We start from the raw sequence: 19,669 nt of genomic DNA, 5'->3' as shown, positions 1-19,669 counted from the left end.
GGACCTGGAGCTCAGATGACATTAATTAGGGCTGACTCTTACTACCTCTTGACTTTGCTGCTCCTCTTTTGACTTAACTTTTCAGGCCATCTCTTCCCACATACCCCTGCGATTCCTGGTGTATGTGGGACTTGGGGTTAGATCGCCAAGCCCCATGTCAGTTCCTAAAAAAGCCCCTGAACCATTACAGTGTCCAGAGAGATGACAGACCAATCCGAAGCTGTGCCCACTCCTGCGGTCAAGGATGCAGAGCCACATGGCACAAAGCCCCATGAAATGGAAGGCCCTGTTCCGTGACCTCGACTTGGGCTCTGTGGAGGAATGCCTGGGGCTGGTGCTATTGGGGTTCCTGAAAGTGCTCCTCCAGAGGCCGAGAGAAGCGGGGAAAGATCCCAGGCAGAGATCCCTGCAAAGTCCCTGCCCTCTGGCTTCTTGGGAGCCTGTAAGAGCCACGGCCACACTGTCGTTGCCTTGGCTTCAGAGAGGGTGGTGGCGCCGTTCAAGGCCCCTGCACGGTGGGCCCAGAATGTACAAGTGCTGTGGGCTTGATGAAGGTGGCCTCCCACCCCTCCCCTCAGGGGAAAGACAAGGGAATTGACCTGAATCTGGCCGAAAGAGGGAAGGAAGGCATGTACCTCAGGTTCTAGAGGGGCAATGACCCAGCCAAGTCCCGTCAAGCCAAGTAGGTTTGGCCCTCAAGAGTACGGACCCCTTGTTCAGGGATTTTTCTTTTCCTTTTTTTTTTTCTTTTTCTTTTTTTTTTTTTTAAGCAGTTTTAGGTTCACAGCAAAATAGAGCAGAAGGTACAGAGGTTTCCCATATCCCCCGCCCCGACACATGCATAGATCCCCCCAGTATCAACATCCCCACGGGAGTGGTACCTCGTTACTAGTGATGAACATATGTATTGACGCATCCTAGTCACCCGGATTAGGTTTACATTAGGGTTTGCTCGGTGCTCTTCTTTCTGTGGGTATAGACAAACGTATGATGACTGACGTGTGTCCATCATCACGGTATCATACAGATCTTACGGCATTTCATGGGCTTTGCAGAGCTGCAAGCAGGGAGTCGTGGAACTCCCCGGAGAGGGCGGGGAGCAGTGGGCATTCGAGACAGGATCACAGGCTATTTGCTCTCCCAGGCCTGTCACACAGGGCAATGGGAACCTAGTCGAAGTCCTGGGAGATGACCCCAGCTTCTGAGTTCTGTGCAGTGGTGGAACTTCTTTCTTTCCTGTGTCCCTCTTCACTGTTGTCACAGCAGCCCTCGGGCAGCCTCCTCCACCTCCCAGTGCTCCGCCCGACTGGGAGCACCTGGGGAACCCCCAATGTTCCTCCTCCCTGGGCAGCCACTCACTGCTCTGGGCCGTGGTGGGGCCTCGGTGCTGCCAAGGAGAAGTCCTGGGTCCTTGACAGGAAACAGTGCAGATTAGGAATTGGTGAGTTCTGTCATGCACAAAAACATTGCTTTGGGGACAGAAAAGGGTCAGAGTTGGGTTGGGGCCAAGACAGGAGCCTATGAAGAGTAACTTCTAAGAAGGGACTGAAGGCAGTTAGCAGAGTCCCAAGATCTGGGTGCTCAGAGTACTTTGCTCAGCCAGCGTTTGTTTGAATGGTGAATGAATGAACCAGTGAAAGAAGAAAGAAAATGAATGAGCCTTTATTATTTGGCCATGACCGTCAAGGGTCACTCAAGGGTGCAATGCTCACTTACTGTGATTGAAGTGTTAACACACTTCAGGGCAGCTGAGAGTAGCACCGATGTGGAAATACCACTGACCCGTGATGGGGAAAGGGGAACAGTGACCCTTAGAAATATCCCTGGATGCTTTGTCCCCAGATGCCTTTGAAGTAGAGAAAGTCGCCAAATTCCAGGCCACACCAGTGGTCCTAGTGGTCCATTGAAAGGTCCTGAATGGTCTGTGTGTTTGGCTAGAGCTCCTTCATGGCATTTTCTACAGGTTGACTTCTACATGTAGAACATATCGTTGTTTCAGTTTAATTTTTTAATTTTTTCATTCAACATTTGTGGAAGTAGGCATTGCGGTCCATCGGGCCCTCTTCTCAGGAAGCGTGTTGGTCTCGTCTTCTTTAGCCAGGCATAGGCTCCTTGAGACTAGATGTGGGCCAGCCACTTGCCAGACACCTGGGCTGTCTGGCTCTGTCCAGGCCCCCACCGCCTCTGCCATCCTGCTGGGTTCTCATGGCCCTGTTCTCTCCTGTCCCCTCTACAGGCTGGTGGTTTGTGAGCACCTCTGAGGAGCAGGGCTGGGTCCCTGCCACATACCTGGAGGCCCAGAATGGTACCCGGGACGACTCAGACATCAACACCTCCAAGACAGGGGAAGGTAAGGGCCTGCGGGTTGGAGGGTGTGCGGTGATGAGACAGGTGTGGAAGCCGACCGCCCCTGGGATCCCCAGGGATTGGTTCCCATCCCATCCTTGGCCCTGCCTCCTGGAGGCAGCTTTCTCACTCTTCCCCCTGAAACCATCAGAATCCCTGAAGAGAACTGGGCTTTGTTTGAGCCCCTTCTTTCTGGATCCGACCCATAAGCTCACTTCCCATCCCAGATCTGTCCCCTCTGGCCTTCATATGGGGCTCAAATTAGAGAACAAATTCCCTTGGAGTGTGATTCTCACACTTTAGTGACTTTGGGGCAGGGACTAGGGAGAACAGTCTTGTGGATAAGAACCCCAAAGCTCCCTCTTCCCCCAGAAGTCCTGGGGCCCTCTGGGGAACCCCACAGAGACCTGCCTCTGTCCCACATTGTGCTCCTTTGTGCAGAGGCAACCCCGCTGGGTTGTGTGCACGCAATGTCTTCTGTGCATGTGTTGTTCTGCTCAGAGGCCTCTATTCCAGTATCTTTTAGCCTGAGTGCGGACATGGAGGTCTATGAGTCATTTCTCAGTGTTGCAGGCACCAAGGGGTGCCTCCAGTCCCTGCACCCTCAGCCTCTCTGATTAACTGTGGCCCAGTGAGGTTTCTCTAGGTCTAGCTGCATTTCAGAGAGCCTGCCCCCTGCAACCCCACCACCACCACAGGCCTGTCTGTGGGCTCAGGTAATCCCCAGAGCAGGCTGCCAGAGCCCAGCAAGTATGAGGCCTCCTGCTCCTAATGATTTAGGCCTGATCAGCCTACTTTGCCCCATGGTCCTCACCACTGGGCCGCACACTTCTCCATGGAACGTTTTGCTTGTAAACAACTCTAGGAGCGTGTGTGTGTGGAATCAGAGCCCCCACATGAAAAGGCTATGCTAAGGATGTCAGAGCAGAGATGTTGGGTAGATGATGGAGGAATAGGACGTTAAGTGGGCAGAAAAGTCCGAGGAAGGAAAGAACCTGAGAGGTATGTGGCCACGGATGCCAGCCTGGTTGGAAGAGCGAGCTGTGTTTGGCACAGAACAAGCCGTAGCAGGTGGGCGGGGGTGGGGGGTGGCGGGAAGTCGTGCACGTGCATGTGCATACATACCTAGGGTGACCCTCCTTTAAATGGGTTCTTCTGCGTGCTTTTGGTAGGACCTGTGTGCCAGTACCCCTGGCAGCATTTGGGCAAATATGCATTCCGCCATCACATCTGGGCCTCTCCACCCAGCTCTGTAGAAGAGAAACAGCCAGGAAGGAGTGAGCACCCAGGCTGCACATGCGAGCGCTTTCCAATGGGGCCTAGTCCTTTGAAATCTGTCACAAGGTGGATGTGCACTTCAGGGGCTGCAACTCTGGTCAAGGGACTGAAATAAAGCATTTACAAGAGGAAGGGTGGGGTTCCAACTGCCTGCCGAGTAACCGGCATTTAGGGGAAGGAGGAATAAGGAGCTGGCGCTTGGCGGGCTGCTTATTTTGGCCTGGACAGCAGGGAATGGGGGGTGGGTGGCGCGGGGGCTAGGTCTAGAGGTGGCCTGAGCCCGGGATGGCAGGCCTCCACCCCTCTGGCTCTCAGACATGCCCACTTGGATGGTCCCCACTGACCGTTAGGGCGAGCATTCCTGCTGCCAGGACACGGGAGGTTTGGAAGTCATTAGGAGCAGGCATCCGGGAACTAGGGGTGCCTCACACTCGCTGGCTCTGGCAACCTGCTCTGGGGAATCCCTGCATCCACAGAAAGCCCTGGAATACAGGGTGGGTGGCCGCTGTGGTGTGTCTGCCAGTCTCTCTGCACCTGCAGCCACGTGGCTAAGAAAGTAGCTCACCCTGGTTCCCTCTCCAGCCATCTCTACCTTAGCCCCATGGTCATGCCGTCGTGGGGCTCCCGTGCCCTGTAGCAGAACTTGGAAGCCTTCATCCCAGCAAAGCTTCCCTAATAGCTCATGCTTCGTTCCTCTGGGAAGAGACAATCGGCTGTTTTGGTTTATTTCTGTTATCAGACATGCGGGCGTATGTATGTATGTGTATCTCCTGAAGCCAGGTGTGCAGTATGGAATTCAGAAATGTTAGCAGTAGGAAGTAGGAGGGCTGGAGTGAGGGTAGAAACCCTCTCACCTACTAACAGTCGTGAGGGTCCAAGGCCCACCTCTGCAACATGCTTTAGTGAACTGTCAAATCCGTCACCTCTCAGAAGTGATAAAACGCAGGCCCAGAGACCTGTCTCCTCCACAGTGCCCAGGGCCAGTTTGTGGCAGAACCGAGACCAGATCCTGGACCCCCACCTATGTCCCCGTGACCCCCAGCCACCAGCAATGACCTGCCTTCCTCCCTGGTGGGCTTGGCACTGGCACCAGTGAACCCGCTGATGGTCACCTGTGCTACTGCACCAAGGCCAGGCGTTCCTCCAGTGAACAGGTGCCCCAGCACACAGCCCTGCCCCTCTGTCCAGCCTCCCCATTGCTGGTAGGTCAAGGGGCGCAGAGCTGAGGGGAAAAACAACATCTGGGTGCTGCCCGACACTTAGGTGGCTCAGAGGGCTCCTTACAGCCCTGTGCCTCTGCTTTCCCATTTCTAAAGTGGGGAGCATGCCACCGCACAGAGATCTGGTGAGGCTCCCGTGAGATGGTCCTCGTAAATGGTTTAAACGGTAAACCCTGGCCTGGTCACCAGCGGAAGCTCTTACCCATAGAGAATTCACACACCTGCCCAGGAGTCAGCTGTCTGTCTGAGCGCCTGCCAGGCTGGCCTCACACGGGACCTGACTCACATTCCACAGAGTCCATTCAGTCTCTTGACTTGTTTTACGCCAGGACAGGTGTCAGCCCCATTGACAGACGAGGAAACAGAGGCTTAGAGAAGGACAACAGCCCGCCCAGGGTGACACAGTTACCTGGCCTGGGTGACATAGTTACCTTTTGTCTAGACCTTCTACTTCTAAGAAGCAGGTCAAACAGGACACTGTCCTCCTTCCAGGAAAGCAAATAATTCCCAGGAGACCTTGTGGCATTTGGTTCAGGTGTGTCCAGACAGTTTTACTATGGCTCTAACTGCCAGCCTCCCTCCCCCAGACCTGGGCAGCCTTGCACCCTTCTACAGTACCAGGAGGAAGGGGCCAGTTGGCACCCTGGAGCCCTGGTCTGCTGTCTGTTGCACCTGGGTGCCCTATAGGAAGGCAGGGGACATCTGGAGCTAGGCCACACAAACAGAGGACCAGAGAGGGTGGTCTGGATGAAAGGGGTCTGGAGCAGTGAGCACCTGGGGTGGCAGGTTCTCTGTCATCAGAAATTCAAGCAGATACCGTGTAGAAAAGGAGAAGAACCGGGCCCCGTGGCCTCTGACCCTGTGTGCGCTTCCCTCAGCACCGTCTCTTAGGGATTGGCCATGTGCCCGGCCTTGTGCCAGGCCCTGGGGATGCAGAGAAACAGTCTCTGCCCTCCACAGACTCGGTCCAGTGAGGATGACAGAGAAAGCAAAGCCAGACACAGAACAGCAAGGAGGAGACCCTGAGTCTTCCCTGGGCATGCGTGTTCTCCCACACGTGGGGCCCGGCCCGTGGCGGTGGGTTCACAAGCAGGACTTGGAGAGTGAGTGGGTAGAAGGTGGGGCTGTAGCCCTGGCTGTGGTGGGTCCCCCTCCCCCACCCCCGGGGTCAGCACTGCCCAGCGGTGGTGGGAGCAGCGGCCTCCTCCTGGGGCCGCAGCAGAGGGTCATCCGTGCACTGGCTGGAGCCAAAGACACTTTTCATCTCCCAAGTGCTGGGATTTTACATTCTCAGCCCCTCCCAGGCTCAGGGGCATAACACCCTCACTTTGGCTGAAATTTTCCCCACTTGCCAGTGATGCCACTTGTCAGCTGTATCTGCCCCCATCCAGCAGGTGTGTGCCGTGGGGTGTGGGCCGTGGGGCGTTGGTCCAGGCGAGGACGGCCTGGAAGTGTGAACCTTCCCTCCCTCCATCCCCTTCCCACCCCATCCCATCTCATCCTCATCTCCATTCTCTCCGCCGGTTGCTGTCGGCCGCGTGTTCCATCGTCATGTCCCACAACAGTGTCCAAGAGACGCAAGGCCCATCTGCGGCGCCTGGATCGCCGGTGGACCCTGGGCGGGATGGTCAACAGGCAGCACAGCCGAGGTGACCTCTGGAGCTGGCTTCTCACCGGCAGCTGCCGCCTCTCTCTCACGCATGCGCTCGTGCTCACGCTCGCGCTCTCTCTCTCTCTCTCTCTCTCTCTCTCTCTCTCTCTCTCTCTCTCTCTCTCTCTCTCTCTCTCTCTCTCTCTCTCACTCACTCACTTTCCCACTAACACTGCGCTCCAGGCTCTGCCCTATGGTCTCCTCACCCAGATCCACTGACCACACTTTTCTCTCACCTCCTGCGACTTGGGGGTCTGGGTTGGGGGGAAGGCGGGCACAGGGCTGCTTGGGAATTAGGACGAAACTGAGGGTGACTGTCTTCTACCGTTGTCTAAGGGTGGGGGTCATGGGGCTTAAGGCACGGTCGTGGGGGCAGGTGGACCCTACAAAAGGCAACATTTGCCCTGGCAATTGCAGACTAAGAGAACTGAGCGTCCCTAAATCTCTTCATGGACTCACTCGCGTGTGCACGCGCGCTCTCTCCTTCTTTCTCTCTTTCTCTCTCACGCACACACACGCACATCTGCACGACATATTTTGTACCCCTTCATTGCCTTCATTACCTGAGATGGTTGCTCCCTAGGCCAAAGCTGTTCCAGAAGTTACTTAGGGACACAGTAGGAAGAAGGACCAACCCACAAACCACCAACTTCAGCCAGCTCCCAGAAAACTAGAAAGGGAGCAAGAGCCAGACCCCGCCTGGCCCCTTCGACGGCAGTATCGGTGCAGCCAGGGGCCTGATCAGGAGGATTCCAGGGAGGCCCCTGGCCTGCCACACAGGCTGTTCAGGAACCAAGACATTTGCAGGTTCAGGGCTTTTCCAGCATCCACGAGCTTAGGACGTGGAGGGTAGGGATCTCTGAACAAACTCCTACGTATCTCCAGAGCCCCCAGGCCCTGAGTGGCCAGTTTCTCCTGCCTCAAGGAGGGCACATCACGTGTGCTTTGGGGCAGTCATGGCACAGCTGGGAGGGCACGTCAGCCTCTCTGGAAGGGCAGGGGTGCCCTGTGACTCACATGCCACCCTGAAGTTTGTTCCCGAACGACTGCAAGACTGTGATATCTGTCCCCATGCCCCAGGCAGCAGGAGGCCTGGCTTAATGTCAGGGTCACAGCACTGGCCGTGAGGAGCCCATCTTGTCCTGAGGATGGAGCATGAGTTGGACCCTGGGGCCTGGCACAGAGCAGGGAGCCAAGTTCTAGAAGCAGCAAGAAGAGGCTGCCCTAGAGCTAGAAGGGGTGGAGCAGCATTGCTGGGGGACCAGGCTGGGACACAGCCCCAAGCCTCGGCAGCAAAGTGGGATTCTGGCCTGAAAAAACAGCAGGAGAGAAGGCTCGGCCTTCCCCCGCCCCCTCCAGCACCTGCGCCAAACATCCTCACACGCCGAGCCCCAAGGACGATTCTGTCTCCCCAACCACGTGGACGCACGCAGCCAGCGAAGCACTTCCACCCGTGCACAACCCTGACGGCCACAGCCGCGGCTGCAGCACACTGTCACATCCAACCCCCAAGGCTGTCTGTCCGTCCACGCACCTGCTGAGCACACAGCCAGGCACAGATACACATACGGAATTCCGCCCATGCGGCACGTGCAGACTGTCCGCATATACCTTATTGACAGTCACAGGTACGCTGTCCACACAAACTGCTTACGGCCACATCACATGCACGCCTCTGCAGCAACACGATAGGCACACACAAAGCTTCTTGGAGTCTCATAGACATGACCCCTGTGGCACATATCACAGGCAGCGTAGTCACAATTACAAACATACAGTAACATACGTAGGCACAAATACCCAACTAAACGCGTAATTCTGTGGTCACCCATGTGTATGCAAATATAGAAGCAAATATAAGCCCACAACTACTTTCTCTTTCTCTCTCTCTCTCTCTCTCTCAAATAAGAGACGTAACAACATTATTTCTCAGTCTTAGCCCTAAGTTAAATCAGGGCTAAGTTGAAACAGGCAGCCAAGAAAAACGTGCAGAAAGTTGGCTAGGAGGAACTTTGCTGCAAAGAGCCGAGCGGATGGGGGACGCAGGCAGTGGGTCATGTATAACTAGACAAGAGAAGAGCAGTGCTTCCCCGGGGCCTCCACTCCCCCGTTCCCTCAGCCAACCAGGCCTTTGGAATCAGAAGGCCCCTTGCAGTGGGGTTGGGTGAGTTGTGGGGGCCGGGAGGGGGGCCAGGGAGACTGCTGACGGAGGGGAAAGTGTTTGGAAAGAGGAGGCGTCTGTGGTTTGGAAACTGCAGGGCTCTCTAGCCCCTGCCTCCCAAACCAAAACAGGCCTGTCCACCTCCCCATAGCTACCCATCCATTCACCCAGTGGGCGGCCTGGCCAGCCCTTCCTGGGGCGGGGTTGCTGCCATCCTTTGATGGCACATCGGAGTGACCACAGCCTCAGTGCTTCTCAGAAGCCCTGAGATGCCCCTCAGCACTTACACCCACCCCACCCCCTTCCTTCAACTCTCATTCCTAAGAGGCTTCTCTTCTAGAGACCCCCAAGCAACTCGAATCACTTGGTCATCCCCTGAGGCCATTTCCATTGGTCTCAGCATCCTCCTGACCGGCCCACCGGTGGGGTTCGTGGCCCCGGTCCTGTGGGGAAGCTAGATCTGCTTCTCCCTCAGGGAAACCTGTGAGTTGGGGGCCTGAGTCCCACATAGCACATGTTCGCATGGAGGTAATTCATGCCTCCTCCATCTGAGCCAACCACAGCAGAAAACCAAGCCCTCAGACAAACCAATTGGAAGAGTTACCCTGCCTGGAATCAGGGCTCTGAATTTTTATCACCTGGAACATTCACAGCTACAGGGCAGGACAAGCCTCTGAGCCTGCCAGATATCTTACTAAGAGCTCATAAACTCCCAGACATCTGTGTTCACGTCAGCCCCAGGGCCACCAGGAACAGGACCTTCTGTAGGAGCAGCTCGGCTTTACTAGGTAAAGCTGATATCCGTGGTTCTGCCCACCCCAAGAGGCTCAGGGCAAAGCGGGCAGTTACATGGCCTGTGGCACTCTGTCCTCGACATGCACGCTAGGGTGTCACCTGGGCCACTGCGAGGGGCTGGCAGTGCCGGAGCCTGAGCCTGCATGACACGGTCTCGGCCCTGTTCTCTGCCATGTGGCCGGGCAGGGCTCCTCTGATCTTCCCAAGAGGAGGACTGTAATTTTTCTCTGAAAAAGCAACTTTGCCTAGGAAAACTTTAACAATGGCTTCCTGCTCGAACCGCAGGCTTTTAAAAATAGCCCAGCTGAGCAAAGACAAAATGTGGAGCCCAGTCAGACCTCGCCTCACCCTAACCTCAGAATTCTCGATCCCTGGGGCCTGGGCTGCCCTCTGGCCACCGCTGGGGCCAGGATTTACCGTGCCCCACTGGAAAATGGAGCAGGACCAGGAGCAGGCAGGAGAGTAGAGGGTTGGACTGTAGAACACTGAACTTCTCGAAGGCCCAAGTCACAATCTGGCTGCAAGAGGTTCTCAGGCGGTCTTGGCAGCTCTCCCCAGCACGGCTGGATTGGAATCTCAAAGCTTCCAGGAGCTAGTTAGTCAATGCTGAGAAAGGCTTGAAGTAGAGAAGGGGCTCCCATGGGTCATCACCCACCTTTTGCCTTTTGGCACCTTTCAGGTTCGGCCAGCAGCCCATCAGCTCCATCCTCACAGTCTAGCAAGGCAGCCGCCTCCATCCCAAAGGGAGCTGCTATCACAGCCCAGCGCAGGGCCGCAGACAGGACCCCGATAATCCAGAGAAGAATGTACAGATGGCCCTCCTGCTGCAGGGACTTGGGGTGGCAGCTCCTGCCTCTCCCACTGCTGCCAGGGACTCAGGCAGGCTGCCCGCCAGTGTCCAGCCGAGGCGTCAGGGGGTGACTGTCACGGCTGGGAGCCAGGAGGTAGGGGGCAGGCGTCTTAGAGACCAGCGTTCTGTGCCAGCATCTTGTGCCAGCATCCCGCTATTTCGAGCTCCTACGAAGCCTCCCACTCAGAGCCCCTGCTCAGCCCCGCCTTCCTCTTCATCCGTGCACTCCACAGTCCCTGTGGTGCTCCTGCTGTTTGCCAGGCACTGTGTCAGGGCCCGGGGAGCCCCCAGGCCAGAGAGGACAACATAGGTTCAGGGTGCCCCCGAAAGGGCATGGCCAGGTGTCCACTTCTTTTCCACCTCTACTCTAGTCCTCCTCCTCCCAGAGGGTGGAGGTGAGGACGTGTGCTTCTTCCTGAGGCCTGAGTAGTCCTCTGGGATGCTCTCCACCCAGGAGGGAGGGTGTCTATAGCTGGCCAGCTGTGGGTCTAGCTGTCAGGGGCTTCCTGGGGACAGGCAGAGCTGGACCCCAGCAGGCATAGGAGAAGCACCTCCCTTGAAGCCAGAGCAAGGGCCCATGGAGAGACAGCAGGATGTCCTGCCAGGAGAGAGGCTGAGGGAACCGGGGAAGACGCGTGTGGCCCAGCCTCCCCGTGCCTGCCCTCCCAGGCTTTTCCTGAGCTCCCACAAGGTACTGCTCTCTCAGTGCCTGGGAAACCCTGAACAAGGCCGCAGTCACACTGTGAGACCATAGCAGGAGCATCCCCAGAGGAGTCTGCCATACTGCATGGTCAACTCAGCATGCTGTCCTCCAGAAGGTGCACGGGCACGCCGGCTCACTCAGGGCTCCGTGGGGTCCTGCCTGACTGTGCGGCCGTCAGCGACATGGGATCCTTATTAAGACACACATAACCACTCCCATAGAACAGGTGTTCCCCGGAATCCTCTCAGGGAAATTACATGATCAGGTGATCGTATCAGGGGTCAGGTAAGGCTTCACGTGCTTCGAGCCATCGGGAGATCAGACAGGATTTAAGGAGCTGAGGTGGAGAAGGGCTGGGAGAGCAAGTCTGGGACACAGGTGGAAGTGTGGCACATTCAGGGAAGGAGGAGGCATGCCATGGGGCCTCGGGGCTTTCGGGGGTACCCAAGGGTGGTCCCAGACTTCCTGATGCAGGCCCCATGAGGTGCAGCTTGCTCCTAACCCTTCCCTCAGCACCGGAAGTCTGGGAGAGCCTCTGTGTTGCCCAGGGCTCTGAGGCCCTGGCTGGCTTTGGCACACACTGTATGCAGCACCGAAGTCTGGTCCCTTCCCCTCCCTGGAAAAGCCAGAGGCTGACCCGGTGCACCTCGGCAACCAGCTAAGCAAGGCCAGGCCAGGGGAAGAGGAGGAGACAGAAAGGAGGACCCGCATCCCGACCTCAAATAATTGTGCTTTTTTTGTTTGCCTGCCACCCACAGAGGAGAAGTATATCACTGTGCAGCCTTATACCAGCCAAAGCAAGGACGAGATTGGCTTCGAGAAGGGCGTCACTGTGGAGGTGATCCGGAAGAATTTGGAGGGCTGGTGGTACATCAGGTAGGAGTCCCAGCAGAGGAGCGAGATGCCCTGGGCAGCAGGGCAGGTAGATACTGCCGAGTGGCCGTGGGCACCAGCTCTGGCAGACAGATACTGACAGCAGCTTTGCGCCCACGGTCCGGGCTTGGCTGTGCCGAGTGTGCACAGCTGAACAGCTCGAGCAGAGGTTGCTCCTCTTGAAGAGTCTCTCCTGGGAAACATAAGGCAGAGCCTGAGCTGCAGCCAGTAGGGCACAGAGGCCCTGGCTCAGCTCACAGGCAGTGGGGCAATCCATTTCCATGCAACTGCCAAGAGGGCCCAGCACATCTGAATTTGGTTTTCTGCGTCCGGCCTTGGCTGCCTGGTAGGCTCTGCAGCTCAGGCCTCCTGGAGCACTGGCATCCATAGGCCTTACTAAGGTCCCAGCGGGCCACCCCTGCTGCCCACGGTTCAGCACTGAGGGCCCCAGACGCTGTCCCACTCTGCAGAGCTGGCTCACGTGGTTGCAAGAGCTGAGGCAGATGTGAGGCCTGAGCCCAGGCCTAGTTCAGAGGCCTCTTCCTTCTTTTGCCACTCCCTGTTTGAAGGCCTAATCATACTTCCCAGCCGAGAAACCCTTTGGGGGTGTGGGTAGGGGAATGGGGAGCTTTTCTGATGCTTCTGGAAATAAGCAAAATCCTTCAGGCGTCCTGTGCCTCTCTCCTACCAAGTCCCGCCCATCCAGTCCCCTCTGCCCTGGGGCTTGGCGGCCAGTGCAGCCCTCAGGGAGCCCCGCTTTCGGGAAGTGTCTTGGCTCCTTTGGAACCCACTCAGCTGTGATGATTTTACTCAGTTTCTTTCTCCTCTGCCTGTAACCTGGCTGGCAGAGATAGTTCCATATCCGTGGGCTCTGGGGACCACATTAGCCCACCACACCTGGGAACTGTAGACCCACTGTAGGCAAGATGCGTGTTCTGAGCTGCCTCCCATAGCGGGGACAGGGTTGGCCGAGGTGATGTAGGCACTCACAGGATGGCCGCTCAGACCCTGGCTGACCATGCTGGTGTTAAGATTGCTCTGTGCTGAGGGGTAGGATGAAAGTCACTTGCCTCATGGGATTCAACCTTAGTGTGACCTGACAGGACATAGCTGTCCTGGCCCCATGCACATCAGTCAGGAAGGCTGAGGTGCCCCTTTCTGTCTTGTTAAGTGGGACGGGACTATGTGCCTGGATATGTGTTAACCAAAGTCACCGCCCTAGACTTTCAAGCTGCTGGAGTTTGTTTATTCGTTTTTGTTTGTTTTTAAGTTTTCGAAAATGACCAACAAAGTCACTTTAAGCTGCTTCTTCTAGTCAACTCTTGTCTACATGGCGTAGCCTTTTAGCCACCAGGAGCTTCAACTGAGAAAACCCTGCCGAAAAGTTTCCACCTTAAGAAGCCTGCCAGGCACCCCCTTAAATATGCCATTTCCCAACATTCCAGGCTCTGTGTTGATTCTCATTTCCTGTCTTTCTTCTCTACTCCCCATCCCCCACACACACCCACACACACACACACCCTCCCTCTCTCTCCATCTCTCCTTTTCCAATTTGCTTCCCTCTGGAGTCATTCCATATTCCAGAGCTGGAAAGCAGATGTGAGCAGAGTTGGACCCAGACACACAGCCGCTCCTGATTCCCTTGCATCTCTCCGCCCGGAATCTAATTTTATCCATGTAACACTGAAGGAACACACGGGGTTTGAAATGGGAGCACTCAGGGCAATGAGTTGGCCTGACCATTGCTCCCATGAGACCCCACTCCCCATCTCTCCACAGCGTTCTCATAGAAAAGCACCTGCAACCGCCAGCAGGTACCTTTCATCTTTTCTCTGAGATGCAGAAGCACCAGCTTCTGGGCTGGATGCTCTCACCCGCTCGCTCTGTGACCCTCTGCTACTTGCTTGCCTTTCTGAGTCTTGGTTGTTGCCTCATATGTAAGGTTAGGATCTCAACTAGTTGTTTCCATCCACCCTTGAAATCCTGTGCTTCTGTCTGCCAGCACCCTGATTTCTATCCATTTGTTTGCTGATCTCTGCCTTCCGAGACCCAAAGGGGGGGCCAGATGGGTGAGCTTCAGTTAGCCTGCCTGCACGTTCCTATGATAGAAGCACGAGAAGCCGCCTCCTACCTGAGCTTTCCAGCAAAGTCGATAAAAAATTTATCTTTTGCATTTCTGTTTCTTCCACCTAATGAGTACCCAAGAACAAGGTCAGATTGGGGAGGTCGAGGAGGGGATATTGTCAGACATCTGCATGGAGGAGCCATTCCAAAGCCAGATGTGTCCAGGGAACACACAGGGACATTCAACCCAGACTTGGGGGCACTGACGACCGCTGGACTAGGAACTGAGCTCCCAGTGGGTCTGGGTAGAAGCTCAACACCGTGGGCGGAAAAGGGAAAAGCTTGTTCTCAGAAGTCATCAAATCACCTAGAATTAAGTCATCCCTGGCATGTGTTTTCTTTTTTGTTTATAGGTTTCTAGTTTTGTTTTTGTTTGTTTCGTTTTGTTTTTGTTTGGCCATACCAAAGGTTTTAAAGTTTTACCCAGCCCTGTGCTTTAGTCTTCCCATTTACGGTTTCAGCTTTTGGAATCCCATCTAGGAAGATTTTCTCAACCCCCAAGATCAGGCAAAAATATTCACAACTTGCATTTTTTATTTTGCTATACGTTGTAAGGCCAGGGTCCCACTCGTGTTTCCTAACTGGATAATCAGTCACCCCCAATTCACTCACTGGATAATCCATCCTTACCCCACTGATTTGAAATGTCCCCTCTAGCGCTGCTCTGTTTGTGGACTGTCCATCTATCTGCCACCTCTGCACAGTACCTACATTTCGCCCACTCAGTCACTCTTTTTTATAGACATCTTCTTAGTTAGTTTCATTGTGTCTATCCTTCTACATAAAACTTTGCAGCTACATTATCCCTGCATTTTGCAGAATTGAAAAGCATGAGCTCCAGGGTAGGGACTTGTTCAAGGTACCGTAGACTATAACTCGAGTTTTCTAACGCACCTGGGCTACCTCTTCACCTCTCTGACAATCAAGCATTTAGTTCTAGATACTTTCTCATTTCTTATCTCTAAATTGTGCTCTAGTGATTGTGAGGAAGCAGGCTGTTATTAAATCTACCTTTTGGGCAGCCCAAAATTTGAGGAATCTTCTCACCTGAAGGTCCCATGTCTGCCTGACTTCGCAGAGTCTGAGAACCCACACCAAGAAGAATCAGGCAAAGAACAAGGAGAAAGAGAGGAAGAAATGGTGCTCTGGGTGTCTTTTCTACCTGCCCTCAGTTCCGCTTCTCTCCACCTTGGGATTGCCAAGTGTCCTGTAGAACACAGAATAGAAGGCTTCGCTGGGCAAGGCCAAATGGAGCTTGGGTCTGGGAGTCAAGCCTCAGTGCTCTAATGTCCCATGTCCCACTCCTCCCCCATAGGTACCTGGGCAAAGAAGGCTGGGCACCAGCGTCCTACCTGAAGAAAGCCAAGGATGACCTGCCAGCACGGAAGAAGAACCTGGCGGGCCCAGTGGAGATCATCGGGAACATCATGGAGATCAGCAACCTGCTGAACAAGAAGGCATCAGGGGACAAGGAGACCCTGCCAGGCGAAGGCGAGGGCCCGGAAGCGCCTATCACCAAGAAGGAGATCAGCCTGCCCATCCTCTGCAACGCCTCCAATGGCAGCGCCCTGGGGGTCCCTGAGAGGACCATCTCCAAGCTGGCCCAGGGCGCCCCAGCCGTGGCCAGGATCGCTCCCCAGAGGGCCCAGATCAGTAAGAGCCTGGCTGAGCCTCGGGTTCTCAGTGCGAAGCAATGTGTAGAGTGTGCATGGGGTGCAAGGGGAGCGAGGGGTGTGCAGGACCCCCATATCATTTTATTTCTGAGATACAGACTGACTCACACCCCAGCCTCACTCTGCCAACTTGTCACATGCTAATCACAGGAGTGGGCAAGGCAGTTCCTCCCAGCTCCTCCACTGAAGATAAATTACACGACTATATGAGCTGGAAGGAAGCCTTCCCTCCCTCTCCAGTGGAGAGCCAGGAATGCTCACTTTGCAGAAAAATATAGTCTGGGCCGTGAAATGTGAGCCATAGATGCAAGGCTGGTTTGCCGATAGAGGAACATCTTTCTGGGTTTTACGCCCCTTCATGATCACCTTCCACCGGTTACTGGAAACGTAGAAGATGTGGACAGGTTGGCTTTTCCTCTCCCCACAAGCATAGCTTTAAGGGGCATCCTTCAGAAATCTTCTTCAGTCTTATAGGAGAAGCCCAGCGATCTGGCGTCCTCCTAGTCTCTGCACATCTCTGGCTCCGCGCCTTCAGCTGAGGGCTAAACTATTCTCTATTATGAGAGACCAGCTTCTGTTTGTGTCCAGCCAGCCTTAAAATCTGGAGGAAAGCTGTTTTTTTTGTTTAGTTCTGAACTTGGTTAAGTTAGTTCTGTGCTTGAAACCTTTTAGGAGGTCAGTTGGGAAATGTTTTAGGGGCACCTCCTCTTCCCTAGAATTGTGCTAGCTTCTAAGAATTTAGCAGTAGTGAACAGATACCCAGTCTCTGCTAACTTTGAACATCTGATAAAGCCATCTACCCTTCCTGCCGAAAAATGCCTCCTTTGTGTCTGTACATTTTGCAATGTGCACATTATTTCAGAGGGCTCATGGAAGCTTCAAGGCCTGTGGTTTCCCACCAAGGAAGCTGGAGTACAGTGCCTAAAGTGACAGAGCATGGGTCCTTCATAAATGCAGGACAAAAGCAGGAATTTCCCAGGATCAGGAGGTGGTCACACCCAGGAAAGGCAGGTACAAGCACTGTTGTCCAGTGTCTGGCTGGGATTTTTTAAGCCATGTTTCTTCTTCTAGGCTCCCCAAACCTAAGGACAAGGCCTCCACCTCGCAGAGAATCCAGCCTGGTATGTGTGCCGAAGTTCTTCTCCCTGTTTCGTTCCTTTTCTGGGGATGCACTGTAACAGCCCCAGTTAACTTGCTGCCTCATCGAAAAGCCTATTGGTCCAGAGGTTTCCCAGGGCTTTCCTGGGGCTTCCAGCTTTGCGGAGTGGGGCAGAGAGGGAAGCCTGCAGAAACCTACCTTTCTGGAGGCCTAGCCAAACAGTTTATAATCAAAAACGCTGTGCACTCCAAAGCTAAATAAATCCATCCCAGCCACTGCACTGGCAGACATAAACATTTAGACTGGCCAGCAAGAGTGTCCGGATGGGGCATTATTAAGGGCCGGAAATGGGGCTGCTGTCCATGTGAGTCTGGAAGCCTTTTAGCTTTGCCTTGCTTTCTTGGGAATGCCCGATGGAGGTGATGCATACCAGAGCCTGGAGGGCAGAGGGCAGACCAGTGACTACCCTACAGTAGCGGGATCAGTGGCCAGGACTGGACTACACTGAAGCTTAAAGAGGCTCAATGCTGCTGGGCTCCCTGGCTCCTATAGGTGGGGTGTCCTGGTATCCAGACTGTGAAGGAAGCCAGTGTTCATTCAGGGTGCTGGGCTTGGGCCAGCAATGATGCTGGTGGCAGGCCAAGAGCCCTAGGACAGAGACCTGTCATCAGGGGCAGTGGGATGCAGTAGAAAAATGGGGCTTCAAGCCTGCTGGGCATGGATTCCTATTCCAGTTCTGACACCTAGAAATGGCAACTTCCAGGCTCATTGCTTACCCTCCACGAGCCTCGATTTCCTTATCTATAAAATGGCTATGGTACCAGTCATCTCCTAAGGCTGTCATAAGGATGAAATGGGACAATGTGTGCTGAGGACTGGCAATCAGGTTTCTATTTCCTGTGCCGGCTGTGACTGTTGGAGGGCCTACCTGCTGCACTGTGTGGAAAAATATTTCTGAAGTCATATCTGGACTAATAGCAAGAGTTACTGTGATCAGTGACGCCTGTCCCAGAGAGAGGGATAGCAACAGGCCCTGGAAGAGTGAGCCTTCGTTAAACAGGATTATTGGAGATTGGGCCACTAGAAATGAGACTGTCTTTGCCCTCCACCAGCCCCCAGTGGAGTTTCTATCTCATTTTCCCCTAGCATTTTACACGACTAAACAGCAAAATGTGTTTCCTCCCATCTTTCTCAGCCCTAGCTAATTATGTTCAGGCAGACTTGATTTTGGCAAGAGTGGGGTAATTCCTTCCACACTTAGCAAATGTGGGGCTTGCTGAGGCAGGACTGCTATTTCCAGCTAGGCCCGGCTAAATCCCACCTGGCCGGGGGTCCTGGGCTGAGGCCTGGGCCGCATCTGCTCACACGCACCGCTGCAGGGCCAGGCACCAGGGCAAGTTGACTGAACCATACCCGGTACATCAAAACCAGTTTCCTCCTGCCCTTTACTCCCTCGGACCTGAGGCAGCTGGGCAGTGACTGGCTGGATTAGGGCATGCTGAGCCTTGAAGGACAAAGAAGGTTCAAGGGAGAGGGTGGTGTTTCAAGGGGATTGTTCAGTTTCGGCTTCTATTTTTGGAGATCTTCCCGTGCCCCTGGCTGTGCCAGAAGTTAGTACATTATCTCAGTAACTCTAATGACCTCGCTATTCCATTTTATAGAAGAGGAAACTGAGGCTCAGAGAGATCACGGGCCTTGCACAAGGCCACACAGCTGGTGAATTGCTGAGCTGGGATTGGAACCCACATGTGCCCAGCTGCAAGAGGTCTTTTGAGGTCTTCCTGCTATGCCGCAGCTACCTCCCCCTCCCTAGTCTACCATACACACATACCTTTTCTCAAAAATCGTTTTGTTCTAACACCTTTGTATGATACTAAGACATACTGAAAGTAATGGGGAGGCACAAAGTCCATTTTGACCAGAATAGAGACTGGGTAAAGCTAGAATGTCCACTCCATGAGGACAAGGTCATCCTCTTGGTTCACTACGGGACACCCAGTGCCTTAGACCAGTGTCTGGCACCCAGTAGACGCATAATAAATGTTTGTAAAACGAATGAATGAGGCTCACAAGTCATAGGCTGCAACCAAATTCTAAACGTCCTTGAATGTTGTACCCAGATATTGATATGCCAGAGTCCAAGCATTTAGGCCACCTAGTGTGCTCTGCCCCGCCCACAGAGCAGAGGATCCTGAGTTTTAGTCAGTGTTTGCCTGGCCATTTGGCAGCATCGTGATGACCGACCAAGGGCTCTCCTCACCCAGCCCCCTGCCCGCTTGCACTCCCTCTCCACCCATGGAGATGGCTGTGCTCTCTGGCTCTGCCTCTGCAGCCAGACGTCACCCCTGCAGCCCTAATCCCTTAAGGGTGGTGGCTGTCCTCTCCCACCGCCACAGGTCAGTGCGCACAGACTTCATTATGACGATTTCTCTGCTTTTTAATTTTCATTTTGGGACCTAGCTGTTGAAGCTTCGGAAAACTGGATCTCCAGAGATGGAAGAGTGGAAATTACTGTGTTATTAAATGATCATTTTGATAGCTCAGACGACTCTCAAGTGAATCCTAGGTATTCTTAGAAAGCCTGGTTGGATGAGTGACCTCCTGGGGAGACACTCTGAGACTCAGGTGATACATCCTTAGGTCAGCTGTTGTCCAGCTAGCGTAACCACCACATTCACTGCCCTTACTGTTCTCATCAGGTGGGTTTTCCTCACTGAGTCCTTCTCTACCTTAGGGATTCCAGCTGCCGAAGCCACCAGAGCCCCCTTCTGTTGAGGTGGAGTACTACACCATTGCTGAATTCCAGTCGTGCATCTCTGACGGGATCAGTTTTCGGGGTGGACAGAAGGCAGAGGTGAGCCTTGGGCTGAGGGTCACCAAGGGAGGACTTAGTAAT

The 19,669-nt window shown here is 54.4% G+C and overlaps 1 protein-coding gene across 6 annotated transcripts in view; it reads left to right on the top strand.

Annotated features, from left to right (window-relative positions):
* The window catches only part of SH3PXD2A (SH3 and PX domains 2A), a 213,972-nt gene that overhangs the window by 182,997 nt on the left and 11,306 nt on the right, over nt 1-19,669 (top strand). For 5 of the 6 annotated variants that reach the window (XM_016154470.2, XM_016154472.2, XM_016154475.2 and 2 more), the window contains 6 exons: nt 2,237-2,350; nt 6,410-6,493; nt 11,763-11,880; nt 15,317-15,654; nt 16,746-16,795; nt 19,508-19,627. In XM_016154470.2, coding sequence (XP_016009956.2) covers nt 2,237-2,350; nt 6,410-6,493; nt 11,763-11,880; nt 15,317-15,654; nt 16,746-16,795; nt 19,508-19,627 — 824 coding nt within the window. The remainder of the gene's footprint in view (nt 1-2,236; nt 2,351-6,409; nt 6,494-11,762; nt 11,881-15,316; nt 15,655-16,745; nt 16,796-19,507; nt 19,628-19,669) is intronic. The other variant, XM_016154473.2, reaches the window with a different exon arrangement.

The sequence above is a fragment of the Rousettus aegyptiacus genome, unplaced genomic scaffold (assembly GCF_014176215.1).
Source record: "Rousettus aegyptiacus isolate mRouAeg1 unplaced genomic scaffold, mRouAeg1.p scaffold_m13_p_6, whole genome shotgun sequence".
In the NCBI taxonomy this organism is placed as follows: Eukaryota; Metazoa; Chordata; class Mammalia; order Chiroptera; family Pteropodidae; genus Rousettus; species Rousettus aegyptiacus.
This window is presented reverse-complemented; position numbering and strand designations above follow the sequence as displayed.